This window comes from Pipistrellus kuhlii, unplaced genomic scaffold, assembly GCF_014108245.1.
Source record: "Pipistrellus kuhlii isolate mPipKuh1 unplaced genomic scaffold, mPipKuh1.p scaffold_m20_p_16, whole genome shotgun sequence".
NCBI classification, from domain to species: Eukaryota; Metazoa; Chordata; class Mammalia; order Chiroptera; family Vespertilionidae; genus Pipistrellus; species Pipistrellus kuhlii.
The window spans coordinates 2,392,071-2,416,835 of NW_023425471.1; the positions used below are offsets into that span (position 1 = coordinate 2,392,071).

General features: G+C 39.3%; 1 protein-coding gene across 1 annotated transcript in view; it reads left to right on the plus strand.

Annotated features, from left to right (window-relative positions):
• GLRA2 (glycine receptor alpha 2) overlaps positions 1 to 24,447 on the plus strand; it is a 154,601-nt gene extending 130,154 nt beyond the window's left edge. Inside the window, exon 10 of the mRNA XM_045582286.1 lies at positions 23,803 to 24,447. Coding sequence (XP_045438242.1) covers positions 23,803 to 24,081 — 279 coding nt within the window. The 3' untranslated portion in view covers positions 24,082 to 24,447. The remainder of the gene's footprint in view (positions 1 to 23,802) is intronic.
• Positions 24,448 to 24,765: the final 318 nt, after the last annotated feature.

The window sequence follows — 24,765 nt, forward strand, 5'->3', positions numbered from 1 at the left end:
CTGCACAACAAGAACATGGAGCAAGATATGCTTTGTTGTCCCTTCTAGTGGGGTGGGAGGTGCTACTGGCATCTAGTGGGTAGAGGTCAAGAATGGTGCTAAACATCCTACAATATACAGGACAGCCTCTACCACAAACAGTTATTCAGTCCTAAATATTGATATTCTATCATGGAGAAAACACTCATTTATAACACTGTGAGGCTATACTTCTCAATATGAAATTGTCTTACTTTGTTTCTTGTATGCAAATTGTATCTCCCTTGCAAACACTGCTCACTAATCCAGGAGAATGATTTCAGTTCTACTGACCTCAGTCAGAGTCAATTCCTGCATATTCATATGTAGGTACAGCACATTGGGTGATGGCCAGTTGTCTTTCTCTTACATTAGAAAAAAGCAAATTTTATCCGGCAGCCTATCTTTGAAAATTTGATTTATTTATTCAAATTCACACTCAACTGAGTACAAATGAAAACTAAATCTGATTGGATTCATTCATTAAGTAAAGACAAAAATCATGTGGATGTATACACCATGTGCCCTACCTATGATCTCTTATGCTATACATAGATTCATGTATGAAGTAAGGCAGAGCCTAAATCTGGTAGATAGAAAGCTGGTGCTTATCAGAGAAATATTAGGTTCAGACTCAATTAATTTCCAGATTGTGGGAGAGGAAGATGCTTGTATGTGTGTAGGAAAAATTAAATTCTTCATCACACCTATTTAGGGAATATACTGTGGTGTGAAGAGTCATAATGAAAGCTTATTTTTAGTATTAACACCTAAACATGTGCGATTGAACAGGCACACACAATGATGCTTAGTGTTAAAAAAAAGGGAAGGCAGTAGGATAGTGTTAAATAAGAGAGAACAACAATTCCATCCATTCCAGAAAGAACCCAGTAGGAATTTTATATTGGGTTGGCTACTAATACTGGGAGAATGCACATAAGAATCCTCACTAGTTAGACTAGCAATAAATACAGGAACTGAGAACCTATACTAATAATAGAGGAATATTCAAATTGTCTGGGACACAGTAACAGTAACAACCAGACAGTAGGCTGCATGGGGAGACAAGGCTGGCAGGGGTGTTAATGAGGGATGACGAAAGGACTGAACATCAGGCTGCATGGGGCAACCAGACTGGTGGGTGACTAGGATAACTGGGGGAAGTGAGGAACGACCAGGCTGGCAGGGGAGGCAGTTAGGGGCAACCAGGCTGGCGGGGGGGAGGGGCAGTAAAGAGTGACCAGGCCAGCTGGGGGGGCAGTTAGGGGCAACCTGGAGGGAAGGGGGGCAGTTGGGGGTGACCAGACCAGCAGGGGGGCATTTAGGGGCAATCAGGCAGGCAGGCAGGCAGGTGAGCAGTTAGGAGCCAGCAGTCCTGGATTGTGAGAGAGGTGTCCCAGATTGGAGAGGGTGCAGGCTGGGCTGAGAGGACTCTCTCCCCTGGTGCACTAATTTTGTGCACCAGGGGAGAGAGTGCAAAGTCTAATTCGGTAGGTCAGAGTCTGAGATTTGACTTTTCCAACAAGCAGGTGCCAGGTGATGATGCTGCTGCTAGTCCAGAGAACCACACTTTGATTAGCGAGGGTCCAGAGGACTCCTAAAATGTGGCCTTCAGTAAAAACAGTGCTATGTTACTTCAGATCTTTGCTATAAATGTGTCCATAGTCATGTCCAGTCCATTAATCACAATGATTCCACGGTGGAAAACTAGCCATCGAAGGACTAACCACGAGAAAAGAAGGCACTCTTTAAAGACATTTTTTATAGACTGGAAATCCTTATAGATCTTCTTCCTTCTCTTTAGAAAGGAAACTCCATAATTCTAGGTGTTTGGTTTTTTTTTTTTTTCTTTCTTTTTCAAGAAGAATATAGTGAAATGGCATGTGCTCTCCTTTTATCATTTAGCATTTTTTCATATTCTGCCACATGTTTGTACAAGGTATTTAAAGAGATTTCATAGATCATTAATTAAGGTAACAACTGCTTTCTTAGCAAACAGGATGTTGAAGAGATAGTAACTTCTTCCCTGGGAGGCAAAGGCATGGTTGTTTATGTTTTGTCTTAAAGGTTGAGGGGTTTAGATGAGGATTTAACAGGCCTGTGTAGATGAGGAATTTGGACTTAATTGTGAAATCCAGCAAGAATAAATAAATGTCATGGTACTTTGTAATTGCCCTTTACCACCAGGATAGAAAGCTGGTGCTTATCAAGGACATTGTGGCCTGAAACATTTTAAGGTGTTTTTTCTTCCAAACCTGTTCCATTTTTCTAGGTATTAGGACAGACTGTTATTTTGGGGTTTGCAATATGCAAAGTAATTTGCAGAAGCAGCCTATCTTTTTAGTGTATCTCTCCAATTCCTCCTTTCATCTCAGGCTATTTCCCGTTATCTCTATTTTCTTTACAACCTTCCTTCCTACTAGATCATACTTTTCCGTTTCTAATTTTCATATTTCCTTTACCCACAATCTCATCACTTTAGACTACCTCATTTCATTCATTCATTCGTTCATTCATTCATTCATAAATATTCAGTATAAATCTACTGCACACCTACTAAATGTCATACAATAGATTTGGCTCTTGGGAACACACCGTAGGGACCCTGTGGTAAACACTGTCAGTGTTCCACCTATATCCCTGTGGCACTCACTGTTTCTAATAGGGGTGCATACATTCTTTCTGATTGGTGATTCGGGCCTCTTAGGATATATTCCTGGAAGTGTAATCATTGGACCAAATGGTAGTTTCATTTTTAATTTTTTGAGGAAACTCCACACTGTTTTCCACAGTGGCTGTACCAGCCTGCATTCCCACCAGCATTTATTTGTTGATATATTGATAACTATCCATTTAACATAGCAGGAAAAAAAAATTAAGATACTTAGGAATAAACTTAACCCAGGAGGTAGAAGATCTGTACCTGGAAAACTATAGAACATTGCAAAAAGAGACAGAAGAAGATATAAACAAGTGGAAGAATATACCGTGTTCATGAATTGAACATCATTAAAATGTCCATACTACCCAAAGCAATATATAGATTCAATGCAATCCCTATTAAAATACCAATGGCATATTTCACAGATCTAGAACAAACACTCCAAACATTTATATGGAACCAAAAAAGAGATTCCAAATAGCCGCAGAATCTTGAGAAAGAAGAACAAAGTTGGAGAAATTGATATCAGGTTATACCAATGGTCGGCAAACTCATTAGTCAACAGAGCAGCAAACCTCAGCTCTCGAGCTGCAGTTTGCCGACCACTGGACTACAAAGCCATTGTACTCAAAACAGCCTGGTACTGGCACAAGAACAGGCATATAAGTCAATGGAACAGAACAGAGACCCCCAAAACAGAAATCGATCTAGGCCATTACGCTCAATTAATATTTGTCAAAGGAGACAGAAGCATACAATGGAGTAAAGACAGTCTTTTCAATAAATGGTGTTGGGAAAATTGGGCAGATACATGAAAACAAACAAACAAACAAAAAACTAGACCACTAACTTACACCATACACTAAAATAAACTCAAAATGGATAAAAGATTTAAATGTAAGTCATGAAACCATAATAATCTTAGAAGAAACCATAGGCAGCACAAAATATCAGACATCTCATGTAGCAAAATATTCATTGATTAAACACACTTTTAATTGTATAGTTAATCTACAATTACCTGAAAGCCATCCTTACACACACATGCTAGTTCAGTGGTCGGCAAACTGCGGCTCGCAAGTTACATGCAGCTTGCAAGCCGCAGTTTGCTGCTCTGTTGACTAATGAGTTTGCGGATCACTGGGCTAGTTCATCTTTTGGGAATTTTGCTGGAATTACTTTCCCAAATCTGGGATACATACTAGGACTGTAGCAAAGCTTGTCAAACAATCATAAACACAAAAATGCTTTTGTGGTTCAGATTAATGTGCAATAACGAATGCTTGTTATCATTGCTATAACATCACTCCAACTTTAGTGCCTTAAAAGAAGACGGAATTATTACATACAATTCTGGAGGTCGGAAATTCATTACAGAACGCACTGGGCAAAAATCTAGTGTCAGCAAAGTTCAATTACTTCTGGAGGCTTGTGGGCTTTCTTGGAATTTGGGAGCTGATCCAGAAAAAAGACATACTCACCAGAGGCAGTGCCACACAACAAGCTGAATGGGAGGGGCTTGGGCAGGGTTGCATGTGGGAAGTCCCTCACAGCATAAGATGGTCCAGAGGCTTACAACCAAGAGCTACCACCCAGAAGGGGAGAGATTATCAAAGAGGGGGTGTACCTCTCAAGGTGGCATTGTTCACCAGCACGCTGGGAGTGTCAGAGAGCTCCAAAGGCCAACAGCAGCTTGGGGTCTTATAACAAAGGTTCCGGTGAAGACTGATTTCTTGCCTTTAGTTTTCCAGCTTCTAGAGGCCACGCACATGCCTTGACTTACAGGTCCCTTTCTCCCTCTTCAAAGCAGGCGATGTTGCCTCTCTTTGACCTTCTTTCATAGTTGAGTCTCCCTCTGACCACAGCTGAGAAAGCAAAGCGTCTCCACTTACAGAGCCATATTGTGAAATCTGGGCTCACCTGGGTAATCCAGGGCTTTCTCCCCATCTCTAGTGCCTTCAGTTAATCACACCTGCAAACCCCTTTTGCTCTGTTCAACAACATATGCACAGGTTCCAGGAATTGGGACACCAACGCCTTTGCTAGCCATTTTTCTATCACAACAGCCACGGTTTCCTGTGACCATCTGGGTATCTGTAGGCCACTCCAGTGTTCTCCATGCATACTCAAGGCAAGCCAGAAGTGCCAGGAGGTAAATTCCCCAGGGGTGACCCTCAGCCAATGAGTTAGGGGTTTGGTGGCCTAATACCCCGCACCCTCACACCCCTTGGTAGATCAAGTCTGGTCTCAGAGATTTGAGCCTTATCTGCCAGTAGTGGTAATACACTGATCATCATGCACTCTTTACAGCCTTTCCTCTCTTCTCTGTCCCACATCCTCTCTCCCTCACCTCACTTCTGATACTGCTCCCCAGATAAACTACTTGCACACCTACCCTTATCTTGGAGTTGTTTTAGAGAGAACAAAATCAAACTACAGTGCAATGCCTCCTGGGTCAGGGGCCTGATGACAATCATGGTCCCATTTAAACCCATTCTGCCTCCTCACGAAATACCAAACAGATCCCAGGGTACCTTTTATATCTAAAGTGTGGAAAAAGGGGGCTAAATTTATAGAAGCAGCAGCAAATGCCACTCTCAAAGACAGAATAGTACTCTCTTCAGATACTATTTACTAATTACAGATAAAAATGAATTTCGTTTATTGCAACTTCCAGTTGGTATTGCTAAAATATTTTTGTGCTACTGGTTTTCCAAACAATTTGACAGGTTTCATAATACAGCCTTCAGCTCTATGATGGCGGGTATCTTAAACCTCCTCCTTTAACTGCTCAACTCTTAATTGCTATAGCGTGGTTATCCTATATAATAAAAGGGTAATATGCAAACAGGCTGATGGGTGAAATGACAAGTTGCTATGATGCATACTGACTACCAGGGGACAGATGCTCAATGCAGGAGCTGCCCCCTGGTGGTGAGTGCACTCCCAAAGGGGGGAGCGCCTCTAAGCCACAAGCCCGGCTGATGGCTGTCCCCCAGCAGCGCTAAGGATGTCCGACTGATGGCTTAGGCCCACTCCCCACAGGGAGCAAAACTGTGAAAGGACACAGGCCTGAATGAGAGGGGACCCCCTCCAATAATGTCATGCACCAGGCCTCTAGTTTCAATATAACTGGACTCCTAAAAAGATCAAACTGAATAAGAGAAATCTGGTGCTTCGCTGGTATTACATTAAAGAGATACAGGTTTGCCTCGTCACAGTATTAATTTGTCTTCTCTCAATATCATTCTTGTTTGTAACAAGCACATTTGGGAACAAAACATTTAAATGAGTTATTTCCTACCTAATTGATGTATTATTATCATAAGCAAGTGTAACCATTTAGAAAATAAATGTTCCTGGCTCTGTCCACAAGCAACTATACAGAAATGGCCCCCATTCTCTTAATTTTAACTCCAAGCTGCAGGACAACCCTTGAATTCATTTGTTCAACCATTATTTTGTAGAATGCTTGATTTGTACAGAGCTCGGTTGTAGGTAGGAGAGTGAGGATATGAAAACTGCTTGAAACCTGTTCCCTGAAGCTTTAGAAATCAATAAGAGAAAAAATTAAGTGCAAAATGTTTCTAACATGGGATAGAGAACATTAACCATAACAGTTACAGTTGGAGCCCTGGCTGCACATTAGAATCAACTGGGAAGTATCTCTAGCTGAGGAGGAGGAGCTAGCTATTTTCAAGGAGGAAGTGGCATTTGCAAACTTCATTTAGTCTTGGAGTGTTAACTGTAAATTATCTTAACCTCATTTGGTTATTGTGAATGAATAAATAAAATAGAATTAAATAATTAATCAGGTAATGAAAATTCCACTCTTTAAGGGGGCCTTCAAGGCTCGCCAGAAAATGGCCTCATCCTACTTTGCTGATTATCTATCCTTTGCAGCAGATGAACCTGGAGAGCTTTCCATACTGAGTCCAGATAAGAGTGGGAGTCAGTGATATGGAAACCTCCCTGGATCTAAGGCAGTGCTTTTCAAGCAGGGGGTATGTGTGGGAACCCTTAACACAACCCGCGTGATTAGGGCCCACTCAGGGTCCTGTTTCTGGAGGAGGCCACACACTAAAATAAAGAGAGAGGCTAGAAAAGAGTTAATTTGGGACAAATGGGGGGCCAGGCAGGAGTCAACTTCTAGTGGGAAGACTCTAGGCCAGTGTTTTTCAACCTTTTTTGGGCAAAGGCACACTTGTTTCATGAAAAAAATCACGAGGCACACCACCATTAGAAAATGTTAAAAAAATTTAACTCTGTGCCTTTATTGACTATATATAAAGTAATTCTCTTGAATAGGAATCAAATAAACACAAAGAAAGTATTTTATAATTACTTTATTATGAAATATTAAGTAAACAAAATAGTGAAAAATTATAAAATTCTTGTCTTGTCTGCACCTACAGCACACCAGGCAACATCTCGAGGCACACTAGTGTGCCAGGGAACAGCGGTTGAAAAACGCTGCTCTAGGCTCTGGCCTTGCTATCCCTTTTATTGAGGCTGCTATGGGATACACCCATTACCCTTAAGCAGCTTTGGGAAAAACCCATAGCCCTTAGGCAGGTAATAAGGGGATTATCATATCAGTAAGGATTTACATGATTACAAGATGGGGAAGTTGCCTCAGTTACTATTGTCTCAATTAGATAGGGTGTGGTAGGCTCTGACCTTTCATAGCTTCAAGGTTGACCAGCCTCCTTCTATTAGTGAGACAATGATTGGTTTCCAGCAGGTATGTCTCCTCTCAGTGGGTAGGTCTCCTCTGCCCCAGAGGGCTTCTGGTGCTGTCTGAAGGCATTCTTAGTTCTCACAACTTGGGTGGGAGACTGTGTGAGCAAATGGCATTGAGTGGGCGGAGGCTCGGGAATACTGATCAACATCCCACAATTTCCAGGACACAATCCCCTCAGCAAAGGGTACTGGGGTGAGAAATCCTGATCCAAGGGACAGAGACATGCTGGGCACACAGAGGACTGACTGAGCTTTCTGAGAGAACATTTTAAAAAGCTTAGCCTCACAATTACAACTTGCTTATGAACAAAAATATCACTCCTGTCAGGAGTCATTAATTGGAGCTAGTATAACCCAAAGGATGGTATAGAGAAAAACGTTTAAGTTAGAAATTTCCTCTTTAGTTAGTATTTTACTCTAGACAAGCTTCGTTTCTTTACACCAGAGACCAAAAAAGGGGTCCGAAGCCTGGTTCTTTGCACTGGTAGCAGAGGAATGAGCTTTGTTGGGTGTATAATTCCATTGCTTTTCAGGAAATTGACACGGGTGTAAACATTAGTAGGCGAAGTTACTGAACCTTTCCACTTCATTTCCCTCCGTCTGCTGCTGGATTTATTCCAGAGCAACAAGAGTCACACCAAACATGAGTCCTTACGTTTTCTAGAGACAAGGTAACCCACGAGAGTAAGTTTCTCCATCCTGGCTGCACATTCTAATCATCGAGACTTTTTAAGATCCCCATGCCCAGACCCCACCCCCAACCAATTAAGTCAGAATATTGGCGAAGATAGAAAAAAAAAAAATCAGCTTAGTTTTTAAACCTTCCTGGTTGATTCCAATGTGTGGCCAAGTTGGAGAACCAATGCTGCAGTGTAGATCGTCCCTCCTTGGTGACCAGCAGCACCAGCAGCACCTGGAGCTTGTTAGAGATACACTCCCAGCACCCCCCCCCCACACACACACACACACAGGACCCGCATTAGACACAACCCCCACCCTGAGGGACTCACAAGCACACTGACGCTTGAGAAGTGCTGCACTCAAGCATATTGCAAATAGTCCACTAAAAATGCACACATATTGCAACGTGCACAGTCTTAAGTAAGGCGTACTATGAATGCATGGAAAATCCCCAACACTCTAAATAAAATTAATATCCGTTTGATGAAAACTGTTAAGTTCATCGCTATGGTTGTTTGTGTTTCCCCCCCCCCCAGTACATTTTATTTCTTTTTAATTGTGAAAGATTTCAACCATACAGAATAATATATTCCTACATTGCTTGTGGTGTTGTTTTCCTTAAACAGAGTAGCATTATCATTCTGGTATTGGGAGCCAAATGAGAACTCCACGAAGCACCTTTTCCTGTAACTGAGAGGATGCCCTCTCAGCCCTGTGTTCACATACATACCAGGGAGATGATCTCAGATGCCACCCAAATAGAATCCATGCCAGGGCGATGTTTCACCTTAGTTATCTGGATTGAACTGTGTATACAGGTATAATGTAGTAAAACAATTGTTCTAAATATTCATATGGCTTTATTCTAGAAAGCACAAAATGCTTCAAATTAAAGTAGTTTGGCAGTAAAGTCTGCACAGGGAGTCTATGAGGTTAATGTCGAACAGCCAGACCTTACTTAAATGCTTTAATTCATCACAGAATTATCAAATGCCCTTTCACACTTCCTGTGATTAAAAAACAAAACAAAACATAAAAATACCTGTCATTAAACAAGGTTTCCTCATCCCAGCCAACTGCCATGTCAATATGTTTTAATGTTTCATTACAGCACCCTTTCCTGGAATAATTCTGCAATGTGAATGTCTGTCCTCTTAATATACACTGAGTGGCCAGATTATTTTTATCTCTGAGCCCATAATAATCTGGCCATCCAGTGTATTTGTAGAAAAAATGGGTACCAAAAGTATTCTAAACTTTTGCTGAAAATCAACTACCTATTTGCCCTGAGCTTTCTACCAGCCAGTGCAAAAGGGGAAACTGATCAGGTGCACCAATTCATCAGAAGTCATGCCATTTCTTATATGGGATTGATAGCAATGTCTTCCTATGAAGTCACCCACTTGCAAATAACTTCTAGCACAATGCACAAATCTGTGGGAAAAGAAATGCACAACTACCTGGAATAGTAAAATTGAGCTCTTCATGTAAACTTACCTTCTTGCGCTCATATAAAATGTCCCCTGACTCTTAAAAATGATCCTTTGTGTTAGTGTGATTAATTTCCTTGTCCATTAGTGCACAAGAGACTCACAACCATACTGTTAAAATTCAACCTAAGAAATGCAGGCATTTAGGAGAGAATCTAACAAAAAAGGTGAGGTTACTGCTAAACATAGGTGGCAGAAATCAGAAGGAAAGAAGATGGAGCTATAATTTGACCTAAGGATTCAGAAGTCTCAGGGCCTACCACAATGCCTGGTACACAGTAGATTTCCCAGACTCCCTATGGAATCCCAGCACCTTCTTAAGCATGATGGACGAGCTGCAAAGAGTTTTAACAGAATATCTGACCATTTGTCAGGACTCTCCTGTGTATTTGGAAGCCTCCCTTGCCAATTTCCCCATGACTAGCACACGCCTGTCATATGATAAATACTCAGTAAATAGTTGATGACTTAATACTGACAGTGAAGAAATCAATCAAGACCATTAAACACAGAACTTGTCAAACTGTGTGCTGTGATTGACTTGTGGGTCAAAAAGTCAGTTCAGGGGCTCACCACCAGCTGTTTCTTTCTTTTTTCTTTTTCTTTCTTTTTTTTTTTGATAAAAATTAGGGAAAAATTATAAAAATCAGAGTTGCATTCAGCTTTGAAAAAATAAATGCCACTTTGTGAAACTTTGTTTCTGTTAGAGATATTCATGTTTGCAGGGTGTATATGTATGTGACCTGGTCAATAATGGAAAATGTTTTCTGCTTTGGGTCATGGGGAAAATGTGCTTTCAGAGTGTATCAGGTGAAGTAAACAAATTCACCTAAGTTTCAATGGTTTAAATGTTCTTAGGTAGCCTTAAGAGTCTGTCACAGGTCCAGTAGCAGGGGGTCCTTATTTGGTTGCTGTGATGACAGGGACAAGAGGCATACCTTGCACCTCACTAAAACTCACTGACCCCTCACCCCTGTTTTACCAGTCCACACTGACTCCTCACCCTGCCCCAGACTGGGATGCCCATGACCTGGGTTCATCATGCAGTGACCTGTGCTGGCAGTGTGGAATTTGGCATTTACATCTGAGCATGACATCTGCCTTATAACGAAGCACAAACTGGGGTAAGGGGAGAGAAAGAAACACCTACCCAGAGACTAAGTCTGTTTCTAGAAAAATATATCATCTTATAACCATATAAGGTTTCCTTTTGGCCCTGATTATAACTATTGCATTGGCATCTTTGAGAAGGAAAAGGAGGCAGACTCCCCATTAAGTGCCAATGCTGCATACCTTCATGAACTTTCTAAATGAGAAATTCAATTGGTCAACAATTAGGTCAATAGATACTGGCATTATTTTCAAATTGTGCCCAATTTCTGTCTTCTCTGTTTACTGTGATCAATCTTGCCTCTGGGCCTACAGGGAAGTTTCAGTCTGAAATGTTAAATCTGGTAACCATAGTAATGAAGTAGCGAGAAGGTAACATTTTGGAAATGTACTGTAGATACAAAAACAAAACAAAACAAAACAAAACAAAAACAAACAAAAACCAACATCTCATTTTAACCATTATTTCCCATTTGCCTTTGTCTAATTATTTGTGTAAGAGTTGCTTACAATAAGCTATAGTTGAAGTGCTAGTGAAAAAAAAAATGGTTGTAGGAAAGTTAGGAGAGAGGTAGAGGAGAGATGATCTGCAAGCTAAATAATAAGCCGGAATAATGAAGCACAGACGGTTTCTGATACACTTTGCTGCTTTGAACATTCTTGGGAGAAGCAACGAAGTGCCTCCTGGTGGCTTACAGTGTTCATCTGCTTCCGTTACTGCTAATTTTAAAACAGAACTAACAGTCCATATTCATTAGAGAAGAGCTAGCTTACCAGGATCATTCAAATTCAGAAGGAATTAAGATTGGCCAGAGTAAGCACATTTATCATTTTTCACCTGCTTGTTCTGCAGCTAGGGAAAGCAATGAAGTGAGAGCCCATAGCTGCCTTTTTCCTTACTGTTCCTCCTTCAAAACTTAATGCTTCTTCGAGTCACACCTGGGTGACTTCATCATGACATTAACCTGGCTCTTAAAAGTGAATAGGGAGGGGTCAAGGCCAAGACCAAACATAGAGCCAATCCTATGGATTCAGTTCTCAGATCTTCAGTTTATTGAAATAAATAGTTCATCCAAGTCAGATGGACAAGAGCATTGACTCCTCTCCCTCTGAGGTCCTGTCATCAGACATTGAGCAGTGGGAGGAAAGAGGAGAAAAAAAAAAAGTGGCTATTGAGAAGATTGATATTGCTTGGAGCCTCTAGGCTAGGGGTGTCGAACTCAATCAGAGAAGGGGCCAAAATCTAAAATCCAGCCTAAATCGCGGGCCAAATGGTTTACTGAACAGTCATAAACTGTCATTATGATGGAAACGCAGCAGAGCGCAGTGATGACAGCGCAGTGCGGGCCACATTGCAAGGCCTGGCGGGACAGATTTGGCCCGCAGGCCTTGTGTTTGACACATGTGCTCTAGGCTATCAAAACTAGGTAGACACTTTTTAATAAAGACAGGCCTCCATGAACATGGTGTGCTGACCTCTAAAATACATCTATTCAGTGTATTTTACAGTGAAGTTATAGGTTACTCTTTTAGGATTTTTATTGTTCTATGTTATATATTTTATATGCTCTATATTAGAATTTCCCTCAAAACTATAATAGCGGCAAGGGACTTACTGCACAAATGACACCCTTAAAAATAATGAAATAAAATATTTTTCAAGTCAAAGATAAATAAAAGAGAAAACACATCTTAACCAAATTGTTGCTATGGTTTTCTCAAAATGGGATCAGAAGGACTAGAAATTTCTGGGAGGTCAAGGAGGGTCATAGCAGGGCACAACTTGTTGAATACATATTTCCTGCACCTTCAAAGTAGTTTGTCCTTCTGGACTTCTTCCCTTAGCAATTTTATATACAATCAGAATCTCCCACAATTAGAAGGTACATAAATGGTCATCTACCTCAAAGCCACATGTTACATCAATACCCAAAAGCTCCAACAAATGAATAAACACTTGATTATCTCTATTAACAAGGAATTCATTACCTTCCAAGGTGTTGTGATCCATGTTCATTTTCAGAGTTGTTAGAAGTTCTCCCTCATACTGAGTTAAATTCTGTCTCCCTGTAATGTCAACCAATTGCTTCTGATTAGCAACCTTGAAGCCATTAATACAAATGTTCTTTACTCTTTTGAAAACACCTCCATATGAGCCAGACTGCCACAACCTTTTGATCCGGAGAAGGGGCTGCGCATTAACGCATACACTAGACAATAAATATAAATTTAGAAGGCAGGGGGGAACCAATTGGAGACTACTCTGTAGTGGAGTGGCTCTCTGAATCTCCGGACCCACAGCTTTTTATTTACTAAAATATGCATTTTTCCTTTAGCAAAGCAAACACACATATCAAAGGTAAGGTTTTTTAAACAGGAAAAGATTATCAGCTTAGGGGATTGCCTTGAGACACTATTGTCTCAACAGAACAATCAAGTTCTTACTATCACCTAATTAGAGTAATTCTTCCTTCAAATTCTTGAAAGAGATTTTCATTGATATCCTGGTTTATGGACTTGGACTGTTGTACTTGGGACATTGGACAGATAAAGGGGTAGGAGATACACAATCAGGACAGCCTAAGGACAGGGCAAAGAGCAAGGTACTCCTCCCAGGGTGATGAATGTTCCCAAAAGCAGACCATAAGAGGAACCATAGAAGAAACACAAGAGAGGCTGGCCTTGAAAACAGATGAGTCTGGCAGAAACCGGTTTGGCTCAGTGGATAGAGCCTCAGCCTGCGGACTGAAGGGTCCCGGGTTCGATTCCGGTCAAGGGCATGTACCTTGGTTGCAGGCACATCCCCAGTAGGGAGTGTGCAGGAGGAAGCTGATCGATGATTCCCTCTCATCGATGTTTCTAACTCTCTATCCCTCTCTCTTCCTCTCTGTAAAAAAATCAATAAAAAATATATTAAACAAAAACAAAACAAAACAAAACAAAAAAACAACAGATGAGTCTGGTGCTAGAAGCTACCCATTGTCTTCACTATCATGAAAGTGCAGCAGGGAACACAGAAGGCTTTAGCAAGGGCTAAAAGCTATGCACTGATTGTTCTGTGAAGAAATTGGGGTTTATATGAATATGGGAGTAACTAGGGGAATGGAAGGTTATAGTCAGTAGATGGGACTTCAACATGAATCTCTGGGTGGAAATTAGGTGTTCACCAAGAAATCTGAGAAACCACCTGCTAAAGTGAGATCATAAAATGGGATCCCACAGAAAGGTCTGGAAAGTTGTTGTGTCTAATCTGACCCCCACATACTCCCCAAAATAATAGCCTCTAATTCCCTTCCACTTTCCAAATCTCCCAAGTTCCTCTCACTGGCAAACCCTAACCAAGAATCAATCAAGAAGGGAATTCTGGGAAATGTAGTTCTTCCCTGCATTAGGCAGGAACTTCTATAGGAGTGATGCCAGATAAACAATAGATAATTTCACACAGTAACCAGTTTTTGACACCAAGTCTCTCTCTCTCTCTGAAACAATAATGGTCTGGAGAACTTGGTGGTCATGATCATCCAAGTTAGAAAGCAAATAACTGCTTGGTGTTATTTGTTGTTGATGCTATCATTATTATTGTTCTTAGTTTGGCAGTTGGCTCATATATTAGTACTAATCACCTGTCTCCTTCAGTTTGTGCTGTGTAGACAGTCTCAACATTCACTTTGTTCGCACCCTGAACAGATGGCAAATGATGTTAATAATTGAACAGCTCATCCTCCAGATGGGAGATGTTCACCTTCATGCTTCTTAGAATTTAGTGTGTCTTCTGAGCATTCTAGATGGACTAGAATTGACAGAGACAACTAGGAAAAAAAATGTCCATATGCAGGGCATTGCTTTCCTCTTGAGGAACTGAAACATCACAACCATGTAATTGATTTCTAAACTATTCTCTAAGACTACAGCTGACAGTAAGTGAAAACATTTCAGCTTAAAGACTGTGAGCCAAAAGTCAAACAATTACTTTTAAATAATTACTTCTAGTCCATTAAAATATGGTGCTATAGGTAAAGTGTGGTCCATGGTACAGTGAAATATGTAATCCACTTTAGAAAATTTGTTTCAAAATATACATTGAAAAGATATATTCTTCAGAGACTGTATGGCCCATGAAGTCTAAGATATTTAATGTTGTGGGGTCGAACCCTAGGTTCAAAATAAGACCACCAGAGGCTGAAGATTGATTTAAAAAAGCAGGCAAGGATTTATTGAACTGGCCAGGACAGCTGCAAGAGCACCACATACAGGTGGACTTGACAAGACTGCACCGTTTCAGGGGTAGGCAGTCCCTTTTAAAGGTTCAAACCACAGGAATTTTCCTTTGTTCTAAATTTTAAATCCTAAAGACTACATTCTAAAGACTGGGGTCAGCCCGCAGGATCCCATCTAGTCACATCCTGCCTGACATTGGAATGTGGCCCTATCTTGTGATAGCTGATAACACAGAAGCAGAGCTCAAAGGTTATCTACAGTTTCTATTTCTGAAGGTTATTGAGTCAGTAGGAATTAATCTCCTGTGGTCCTGGTCCCAGGCAAGGGAAAATTGCCTTAGCCTCTAGGTCTCCACCTGAAAGCTACGGTAAACATTCTGTTATTTAATCAGGTGCAGGAGCCAGACTTAGCAGGGTTAAAATTCAAACAGCAGTTTTTACCAAAGTATGGTTGCCACTATATTTCATTTACTATTTGGTCATTTAAGGACAGTGTTTGCTCACACCTGGGCTAGAAGGAGAGCAGCAGGAATGGAGGTCTGAAAGGCAAAGGGGACATTACAAAGGCCTGCTTTTTACTGAGTGAGGTGAGAGCCACCAGAGAGTTTTGAGCTGATGATCTGACTTGACTCACATCTTAACAGGATCTCTCTAGTTGATGTGTTGAGAACAGACATTATTGCTGGGAAGAAGGGTCTAGAAGCCAGGAGACCAGGAAAAAGACTACAACAATTCTGCTGGGAATGCTTTGATGAGTCACCATTGAGTGGCTCAGACCAGCATGTAGTGTTGGGGGTGATATAAGAAGTGACTGAATTCTGGTTTGGAGATTAAGCTCATTAGACTTCCTGACACTAGATGTGTTGCATAGCCCCACATATGTGCAGGGAGGTTAGAAAATGCAGTCTCCCCACGTGCACATGTTTAACCAGCTAAAGCAGGATTTCTTAAAGTTATGGCGGTGTTATGCCCTAGGAGACATTAGGCAACATTTTCATTGTCACAACTTGGGGAAGAGGGGATGCTACTGGCATCTACTCAGAAGAGGTCAGGAATGCTGCTAAACATCCTGAAATACACAGTACAGTTCCCTCCAACCAAAAATTATCTGGTTCCAAATATCAATAGTGCTGCAATTAAGCAATCCTAAGCTAAAGGGATGTCCACCATGGAAGAAGAAAGATGGGTTTAGGTGGATAACTAGAAATCTTAGCCAACTCTACTTCCTATGATGTGGCAATATCAGTTGCTCATACCACAGCTGAATTCTGTTTCTCTGGCCTTACCTACATATTATCCCACTGTTTTGGGGGGTGAGCTTTGTCCTGAATCAGAGTCTCTGCTGGCTTTTTGTTTTTTAACAGAAAAAACATTTAACTTCATTTAACATGTGATTGAAGCAATGAAGGAGGTTTTGTGTTATGATAGCTAAATGGTGAACAGCACCAAGTATAGGTATTAATTTGTTTTAAAAGATTTGTGAAGAAAAATGCTTCATTGATTAGAGTTTCAAGATTTAAAACTGATGTTTGGTGGTAATCATTAGATTTACAGGAATTTTATTCTCTTCACCAAACCCAAATGGATAGCTTATGGTTCAAATAACCTTAATGTTATGCAAATGTTCTGGTCTTTTGTTATGAGTAAGAACAGACAAGGTCTAATTTATGTGGTGAAATATTTGCATATAACTAATAAATACTGGCTTTTCATTTACCTAGCTTTATTATTTTGATTTGCCAATAGATACATATATGAAAAAAAATATTTCCTTGTATTCTGGAGTGTTTGTCTGTTCCATTTATTTTCTTTGCAAAGAAAGCATGCTTTTTTTTTTACTGAGATTAATAAAGTGCATCTAATTTTACATATTTTCACACTATCTGGGTTGCTCATTAGCTTAACACTGAGCTCAAAAAAGATGGACAGTGTTTCAAATATAGAACACAAATACCTCAGTTCCTGAGTTGCATTGTTGAGTTTAAGTTTGACTTAATATTATATAAATTCAATATGTGAAAATAAGCCACCATAACAAATAATCAAGGAAAATACTTTTCTTATTACAAAATACTTTTTCCTACCATTAGTTTAAGAAGAATTTATTTTATATATATTCAACATAGGAAGCTTCAGCCAAGTATTATTCTAGGTACTAGGGCCATCAAGATATATAAAACTGGGTCCCTGTACTTAAAGATTACATAAGAGGCTAACATATAAACAGCTGATTTTAATAGCAGGTTCCACTATGGAGACATTTCCAGGTGCTACAGGAGCTAAGGAGGAACCCATGGCCCAAGCTCAGGAGTCAAGAAAAGGCATCACAAATGGGATGATGGCAGAGTAGAGTCTTGCAGGACATGCAGGAGCTTGCCAGGTTAAGAGGGAAGGAACATTCTATGCAAAGGGAAGCAGCTGACTAAAGTCAAAGACCATGAAACCTTAAGAGAGGCATAAGGCAGGACATAGGAGTCCTTGAATCTCACACAAAGGAGCTTGGGAGTGGTCATTAAGGAGAAGAGAAACTGGGTAAGAATTAAGGCTGGGAATGGAAGCGATGGGCAAATGGCATTCCATCAGTTGTACTAAAGCAGAAAGCAGGGCTGGCTTAAAAATTTGTGGGGCTCACTACAAAATGAAAATGTGGGGTCTTTTTCAAAAATTATTTTGAATTTCAAGATGGCTACAATAGACCATTAAACCAGTTATAGGACCTTTCTACGCATTGGGCGTGTGACACTGTGTGTTATGCATGCCCCTGAAGCCAACTTTGGCAGAGTGTACCAAGGCAGGCATAGGATGAAGACAATAAGATTCCTTATTTGTGGAGTATTTGAGCTCTTGATCCCTGGCATATATCATCAGTTTAGCTCAAATAAACTTTTTAAAAATTTAAGACACTTAATTTGCATTCTGTCTACTCTCTGCTTGGGAAGAAGAAACATATCAGCCAGCTAGAGATTAGTCTCAAGGCAATATACTAGCCAGCATTATAGGCCTTTACTCAAACTCAGAAAATGACCAGATGCCTAAGGTCTTCATTTTAAAGATAAGGAAATAGAAGAGCAAGAAAGTTGAGGGACTGTCCTAAACTCAAAAATCTCTGAGGCAGTAATGATATGAATTCGACCCAAGTCTTTCAGGCTCTATCCCAATGTTTTCCTCTGGTCCTCTACAATATCAAGGCTATTGAGTCTCTCGTGAGAACAATAGGATGAACTTCTTTAAGGAGGATTGATCCAGAGGCTATGCAAAGGACTGCAATTGGCAAAAAAGAGGGAAATCTGCTAGGAGATAATTGCTGTTGCCTTTTCCCCCACGGGGAGCACTACCTTTTGGAGCCCTTACTCAGAATCAAGTAGATCATTCCAAGTACAGTTATTGAACAATCAGGGGCCCAACACTGTACTAACAGATAGGGCTGACTTTGGCACACTTCCAACAGTTCACCCTTCAGTGAGTGAAGACAATAGTGCAAATCAGTTATCAAAATTCAGAGTCCCTGAGTACCCATTATTTTATATGATTGACAAGCAAACATTTAAAAATAATAATAAAAAGCAAAAATACAAATGAATACTGAAAAGTAATAGGTAGCTACAGAGTTCTTTTCATATTAGATGATTTGTGCATCTCAGCAATATTACCTCACCAACTCTGGAGACCTCAGGCTTATCTGAATGCCAAGAAACCTTTTTACATAACTCAAGAATATCTCTCATATTAGACTCTATATAGTTCTCTATGCCTCTGTCCCCACAAAAAACCAAGGTTTTATTAATCTTTTCCTTCCCTTAGCTCTTAAAATAAAGCTCCAAATAGGCAGGTGGCTTGCAAGGCCCTACATGATCTAGCCCTTGGTTATTTCTGAAACTGTCCTCATCCCCACTTTTCCTGTGCATTTCAGGAGCCATCCTACCATCTCTCAATGGCAGAAAACCCTCCAATCTCAGACATCTTCCAACTCTGTTTTCACCTATTTAATGCTTTCATTTTTCCACAATCTTTAATGAAACATCATTTCCTCAGGGAAAAACTTCTCCTATCTGTCAGATTAGATGAGGACCCTCCATTAATAAGCTCTCACAGCACCCTATAGTTTTCCTTCAGAGCCTTTGTCATAGTTAATAGCTATTTATTCAGGCAATAATTTTATTTTTGTTTTCATCTCAAGGTTGAAAACTCCTTGAGGGCAAGAATTTGATCTAGTTTGCTCACTACCGGATCCTCCAGCACATGGCATAGTGCCTGATATCTCCTTGGGCCCTTTCTGACCACTCAATCTAAAACTTCTATTTCCCCACCCCTCACTTCTCTTAAGTTTTTTACTTTGATTGTTTTTCTTCAAAGCATCCATAATTATCTCTGTGTATATGTGTGTGTGCTTGTAAGTATGTGGAAGTGTCTTGTGTATGCATATACATGTGTATATGTACAGTTTTATATGTGTGTATATATGTACATACATGTATACATGGATGTGTTTGTGTATAATTTCTTTATTTGTTACTATTTGTTCTCCCCACTAGAAGATAAGCTACAAAAAAGCAGAGACTATGTATTCTGTTCACTGCTTCATCTCCACCACATACCTGGCACATAATAGGCATCCAATGACTATTTTGTTAGAAATATAAATACATGAATGACAAGTGCTCAAGAAATGCTTACCAGAACTTTCTTCTTAAAAACTCAATAATAATTATATCTTTCACTGAAAAAGATATGATCTATTGATATGCTTTTCTTTTAGAAAAATTGTCTTTCAACTGTCTTCCCAAAATGACACTTTGACAGTTTGAATTCATTTACCACATGTCATTACTAAACAAGTACTTATATTTGGTTTACTGTATTTCAACTTTGTTTTTCTGCAAAGTTCTGTCAGATTCTTCATCCATAATCTTTAATGAAAGCCATGTGGGATTTTATAGGACAAACACATAAAAATAAAAGACACAAAGAGTCTTTGGAATCACAGAGCTGCATTTGAATCTCAGTTTCAACATTCATCAGAAATATAATTTTTGGAACGCCATAGAATTGGTCTCAGCCTCAATTTCACCAGGAAGTATGTGATTGACAGGATCGGCTTAGTGATAAGACTGACTGTAGTTTTAAGTGCATGGTGTACAGTCATAATCAATAATGATATTTATTCATTCTTCATATCTATTCCCAAGTCCCTGTGATACAAAAAAGGGAATTGAGGCCACAAGAATTGAGTATTTCTCAAGACCATCCTTCTTCCCTAAGTCCACATGATAGAAATCAACAGGCCTACAATTATTAGTAAGCATCATCTAGCCTTCATCTGCTCAGGAGACTTTTTGGTAAAAACACGTTGTGTTTGAACTCATACTGTTTCCCAAGTGGGACAGGGGATCCCATTATGCCCTTGCATTGATTGAGGCTCACTACAACCTCAGTTCCAACTGAGCAATTTCTTATTTCAACAAAAGGGAGTCTTAATCCAATCAAAGAATCTGGGTGAGAAATGTGAGGAAAACAATTTTTTTCTACCCCAGTTTTTTTTTTTTTTATATTTCCTCCTCTCTAGGGCATAAAAGAATAATTGAAACTATAGGCTCTCCTAAAATCTTTAATTTAAGTACCATGTTCTTTAATTATATTAAAATTATCTTCTTAAACAATTCATTACAATGCAGTTCTAGTGATGCTTTGGGTCTAATTTCACATCTAAACAACAGTTATTCCAAACACAGGAATAAGTAAATTTTACAGTAAGTAAAATTGATTCTTAAAATAAATAAGATAATAAATCTCAAACAAATTGCAAAATGCCATGAAGTGCTTCATACAGCAGACAAAATTGAAGATTTTTATCAAAGTGGGATATAGAAATTGTATATATTGATACTTGGACTGAATGATTCATTTTCTATGGGGATTTAGTCAGTGAATAACAAAATAAATGAGTTTTCTGCTCAAAGTTATTGAAGATGGCTGGTCTGCAGCAATAACTAATTGGTTTCCTGGCTAATTAGAAGAAATGGATAATATGTACCTAAAATTCTATTCTTACTGAGATGATGTATCTGATTCTCCCAGTGAATACATTCAACTAAGCTATGCCTACATATTGTTCTTTATTTTAGCTTCTGTTTATCCATGACTCAAGCTCATCTCCATTCTGCCCTCATATAGGAATCTTTCCATATTACTATAACATTTTATTCTGAACCTGCTATAAAGGCAATTGTTCATTATAACACAGAAATTGGTTTCAATTATGAAGCAAAACCATACCTTTTTATGTGGCTAGTTTAAGGTTCTATATTTTAAAAGCATTGAATGAGTCATAATGGTAAATAAGAAGACCCTTAAATTAGCATTCACATCTCCTGCATATGAAACATTCAATGGATAATTTTCTACCTATGAGAAATTTATTTTTATGGTGGACAATTTTAAAGAATTGATTTAACTAGCTTAACTATAATAAGAAGCATAATTTAAAATACTGTTGAATAAGGAAAGTATTTTCAAGCATAGAGAAAACCTCTTCGAGTTTCTTTTTGTTCATTATTCAGCAAACATTTATTACGCACCCACAGGTTGCATGGCAATGTACAACATAATTATAACCTAACCTGGCATCATTCTGTTCTAGCTCTGCTAGTGAAGTGAATAAGTTAACCTCTTCAGGAAAGACTATAGATATTAAATGAATGAGTCCGTCTGAAAATAAATATGGGCGCGCATATTTATGTTTCCTTTTTTCATGTGCTAAACGTGGGTTACCAGCTAACTACCCTTTCTATTTCTTCAGGGGCCCAAGACTTTTAAAATAATCTTATCTCACCCAAGCAGTAAATTGTATGCTTAATCACGAGTTTGAAAATGTTTAGAGAGGAGAGAACAGCAATTTGCAGGATTCTACAGACATGGAAAGAATAAACAGCACAATAAATTTAGGCAGACAAGGGGAAATTTAAAAGATTGTTTCTATTTGAAAAGTCACTTTAGACTTGATAATATAGAAGCGATTCAGGATTTTAGAAATGGACATTAGAGCTCATGTAGGCCATTGGTTTCCAATCTTTTGCATTAGAGTCACTTGATTGTTCAAAATACAGATTCTCGGTATTCTCCCACAGAAATTCTGATGCAGTTTGTCTAGAAGTTGCTGAGAGGGAAGACAGGCAGACATATACTTACGAAGCTCTGCAGAAGCCAAAGCTGAGATCCACACATCTAGTCTAGCCTCAACATTTTTTTTGCATGAAATCATGAGGCTTTGAAAGAATATATTTCTTGCCTAAGATCAACATAGCTTGTAGCCCTTGGAGCCAGGCCTAGAACCGAAATACCCAAAGTCCTAGTCTGAATCTCTACTAAACCAACTGGCACCATTTCTTCTTCTCTGATACACTGGTTGAGATCTAATCACCAATCAGTAATAGGATGTCCAAGACAGCCTATATCCCATGTGATAAGCAAATCCCCTTCCCCTAATGGCCTCTATGCTTCCTTTCTTGCTAAGTACTAAATAAGTCTTCCAATTATACTGCAATGATTAATATATGTGTTTATTCCATATTTTGTGAAATACTATACTTAATTAAAACTTTTGCATCCATAAAATATATCATTCTGATTTGAAGGCAAGGTAAATAGTGCAGTGCCTCTGGTTTGCATAGTGTTGTAGAAGGCAGTAATCTAGTTTCAGAAGAAGATTCAATTGAAGGCTATTCAGAACTAAATTTTCATTAAGCAGGTCATTTCAACCCTGCCTTTTCAACCCCACTATTTTGACCCACCTCACACCCAGATTCCATACATTTGTCTCTATTAAGTCTATTTACTCTTTACCCTCAGGAATAAATACAATTTTCAGCCTTTCATCTAAATAATGTAGAAATAATCAACACAAAATACCACTGACATCAGCTAAAAGGGCACATTTAAATATGGTAGAAATAAATAACTAGCCCAAGAATCAATATTAAAAATTAACACTAGAAAAATTAGCCATGGTAGCCCTGGCTGGTTTGGCTCAGTGGATAGAGCATCAGCCTGCAGACTGAAGGGTCCCAGGTTTTATTCCAGTCCAGAGCATATGCCTGGGATGCAGGCTCAATCCCCAGTAGGGGGCGTGCAGGAGGCAGCTGATCAATGATTCTTTCTCATCACTGATGTTTCTATCTCTCTCTCCCTCACCCTTCCTCTCTGAAATCAATAAAAATACTTATTAAAAAAGAAAAATTATTCATGGTAGAAATATCCAATACCAAATAATGAATATTTAATCTCTGCCATATAACTGAAATGAACTAGAGTGCTAGAGGGGAAACATAAACTTGTAAAAGAGTAATCTTAGATCTACCATTAATGTTAAAATCAATGTCAATAGAAGGAACTGGACTGTGAATAAGCCATAATACTAGACGTTCCTACCTCAGGGCCAAGTATATTGCAGGAGTTAAGTAAATGCTTTTTGAATGAACAAATGAATGAACTAATGAGTAAATGAATGAATAAGTAATCCTCTTCATAGATTTAGAGTATGTTTGTGACTTAGAGACTTCACTTTAAAACAATCTATTCAAAGCTATGGATTAATACATTAGATTTTGGAAAAGTTGGTGCTGAGTATAATGTAGGTGTCTCTCTTTGTTAATTGAAATGACCACAAAGTCATTATTCTTACCCTTAATTTCTCAGCCTGAAAGTTAATGAACTGTATCTATTCCATGAATAATTGAGTTAAACTTGAAAGAGAACCACCCGTTCCAAAATCCTCCCACACTATCAGTTAACTGTGATTTATTCTTTTACTTCTAAAGAATTTTAAGCATCTTCATCTGATTTGACTGACAACCAAACTGTGCTTCCTCCATCTCTCTTCTCTCAGGAAGAAGATGCTACTCGTGAAAGTCGTTTTAATTTCAGTGGTTATGGGATGGGTCACTGCCTCCAAGTGAAGGATGGAACAGCTGTCAAGACCGCACCTGCCAACCAGGCCCCGCAACCCCCAAAAGATGCAGATGCCATCAAGAAGAAGTTTGTGGACCGGGCAAAAAGAATTGACACAATATCTCGAGCTGCCTTCCCATTGGCCTTCCTCATTTTCAACATCTTTTACTGGATCACATACAAGATCATTCGGCATGAAGATGTCCACAAGAAATAGATGTGCCCTTCAGATCCTGGGACCTTCTTGCCTAAGTGTTGTGCTTGTAAATACACAGTGAAATTGTCTTTATATCACTTTGATAGAGGAGAAGATTGGGGGAGGGGAGAGGGAGGATCATGGGGCGGGTTTCCTGGCACCTAGGTGAATAAAGATAAGTTATATGGCAATGAAGGAAAATGTTTGCACAAAATTAAGTTGTTGCAGAATCACGTGAACATAATTCCCTCCATAGTTGTCAGCATTGTTCTTTCAGATGATACATCAATTAGGCATGATATGTAAGGTCAAGTTTTCAAGGGCAATTTGTCTTTTGGTCTGGTTTTGACTAATTCTAATACTGGAAAAGCTTAACACACACACACACACACAGAGAGAGAGAGAGAGAGAGAGAGAGAGAGAGAGAGAGAGAGAGAGAGAGAGAGAGAGAGAGAGAGAAAATGCTTACCATCAGACCATAGTGACTAGCCTATTGTGAGTCGAGGACCAAACTTTTTTCAGGAAAATGCTGCCTCATTTTTAAAACAAGCCTCCTGAGCTACATTCTTTACAATGTCTGTAATTAGTGTTTCACCTGTGAAATCCTTTTGTGGGTCATAAATTATTTCTACTCATAGAAAAAATGAACACGAATCACAAAGAACGGATTTCTACTTTACTGTCTGTGTAGGTGTGCATTTTAAT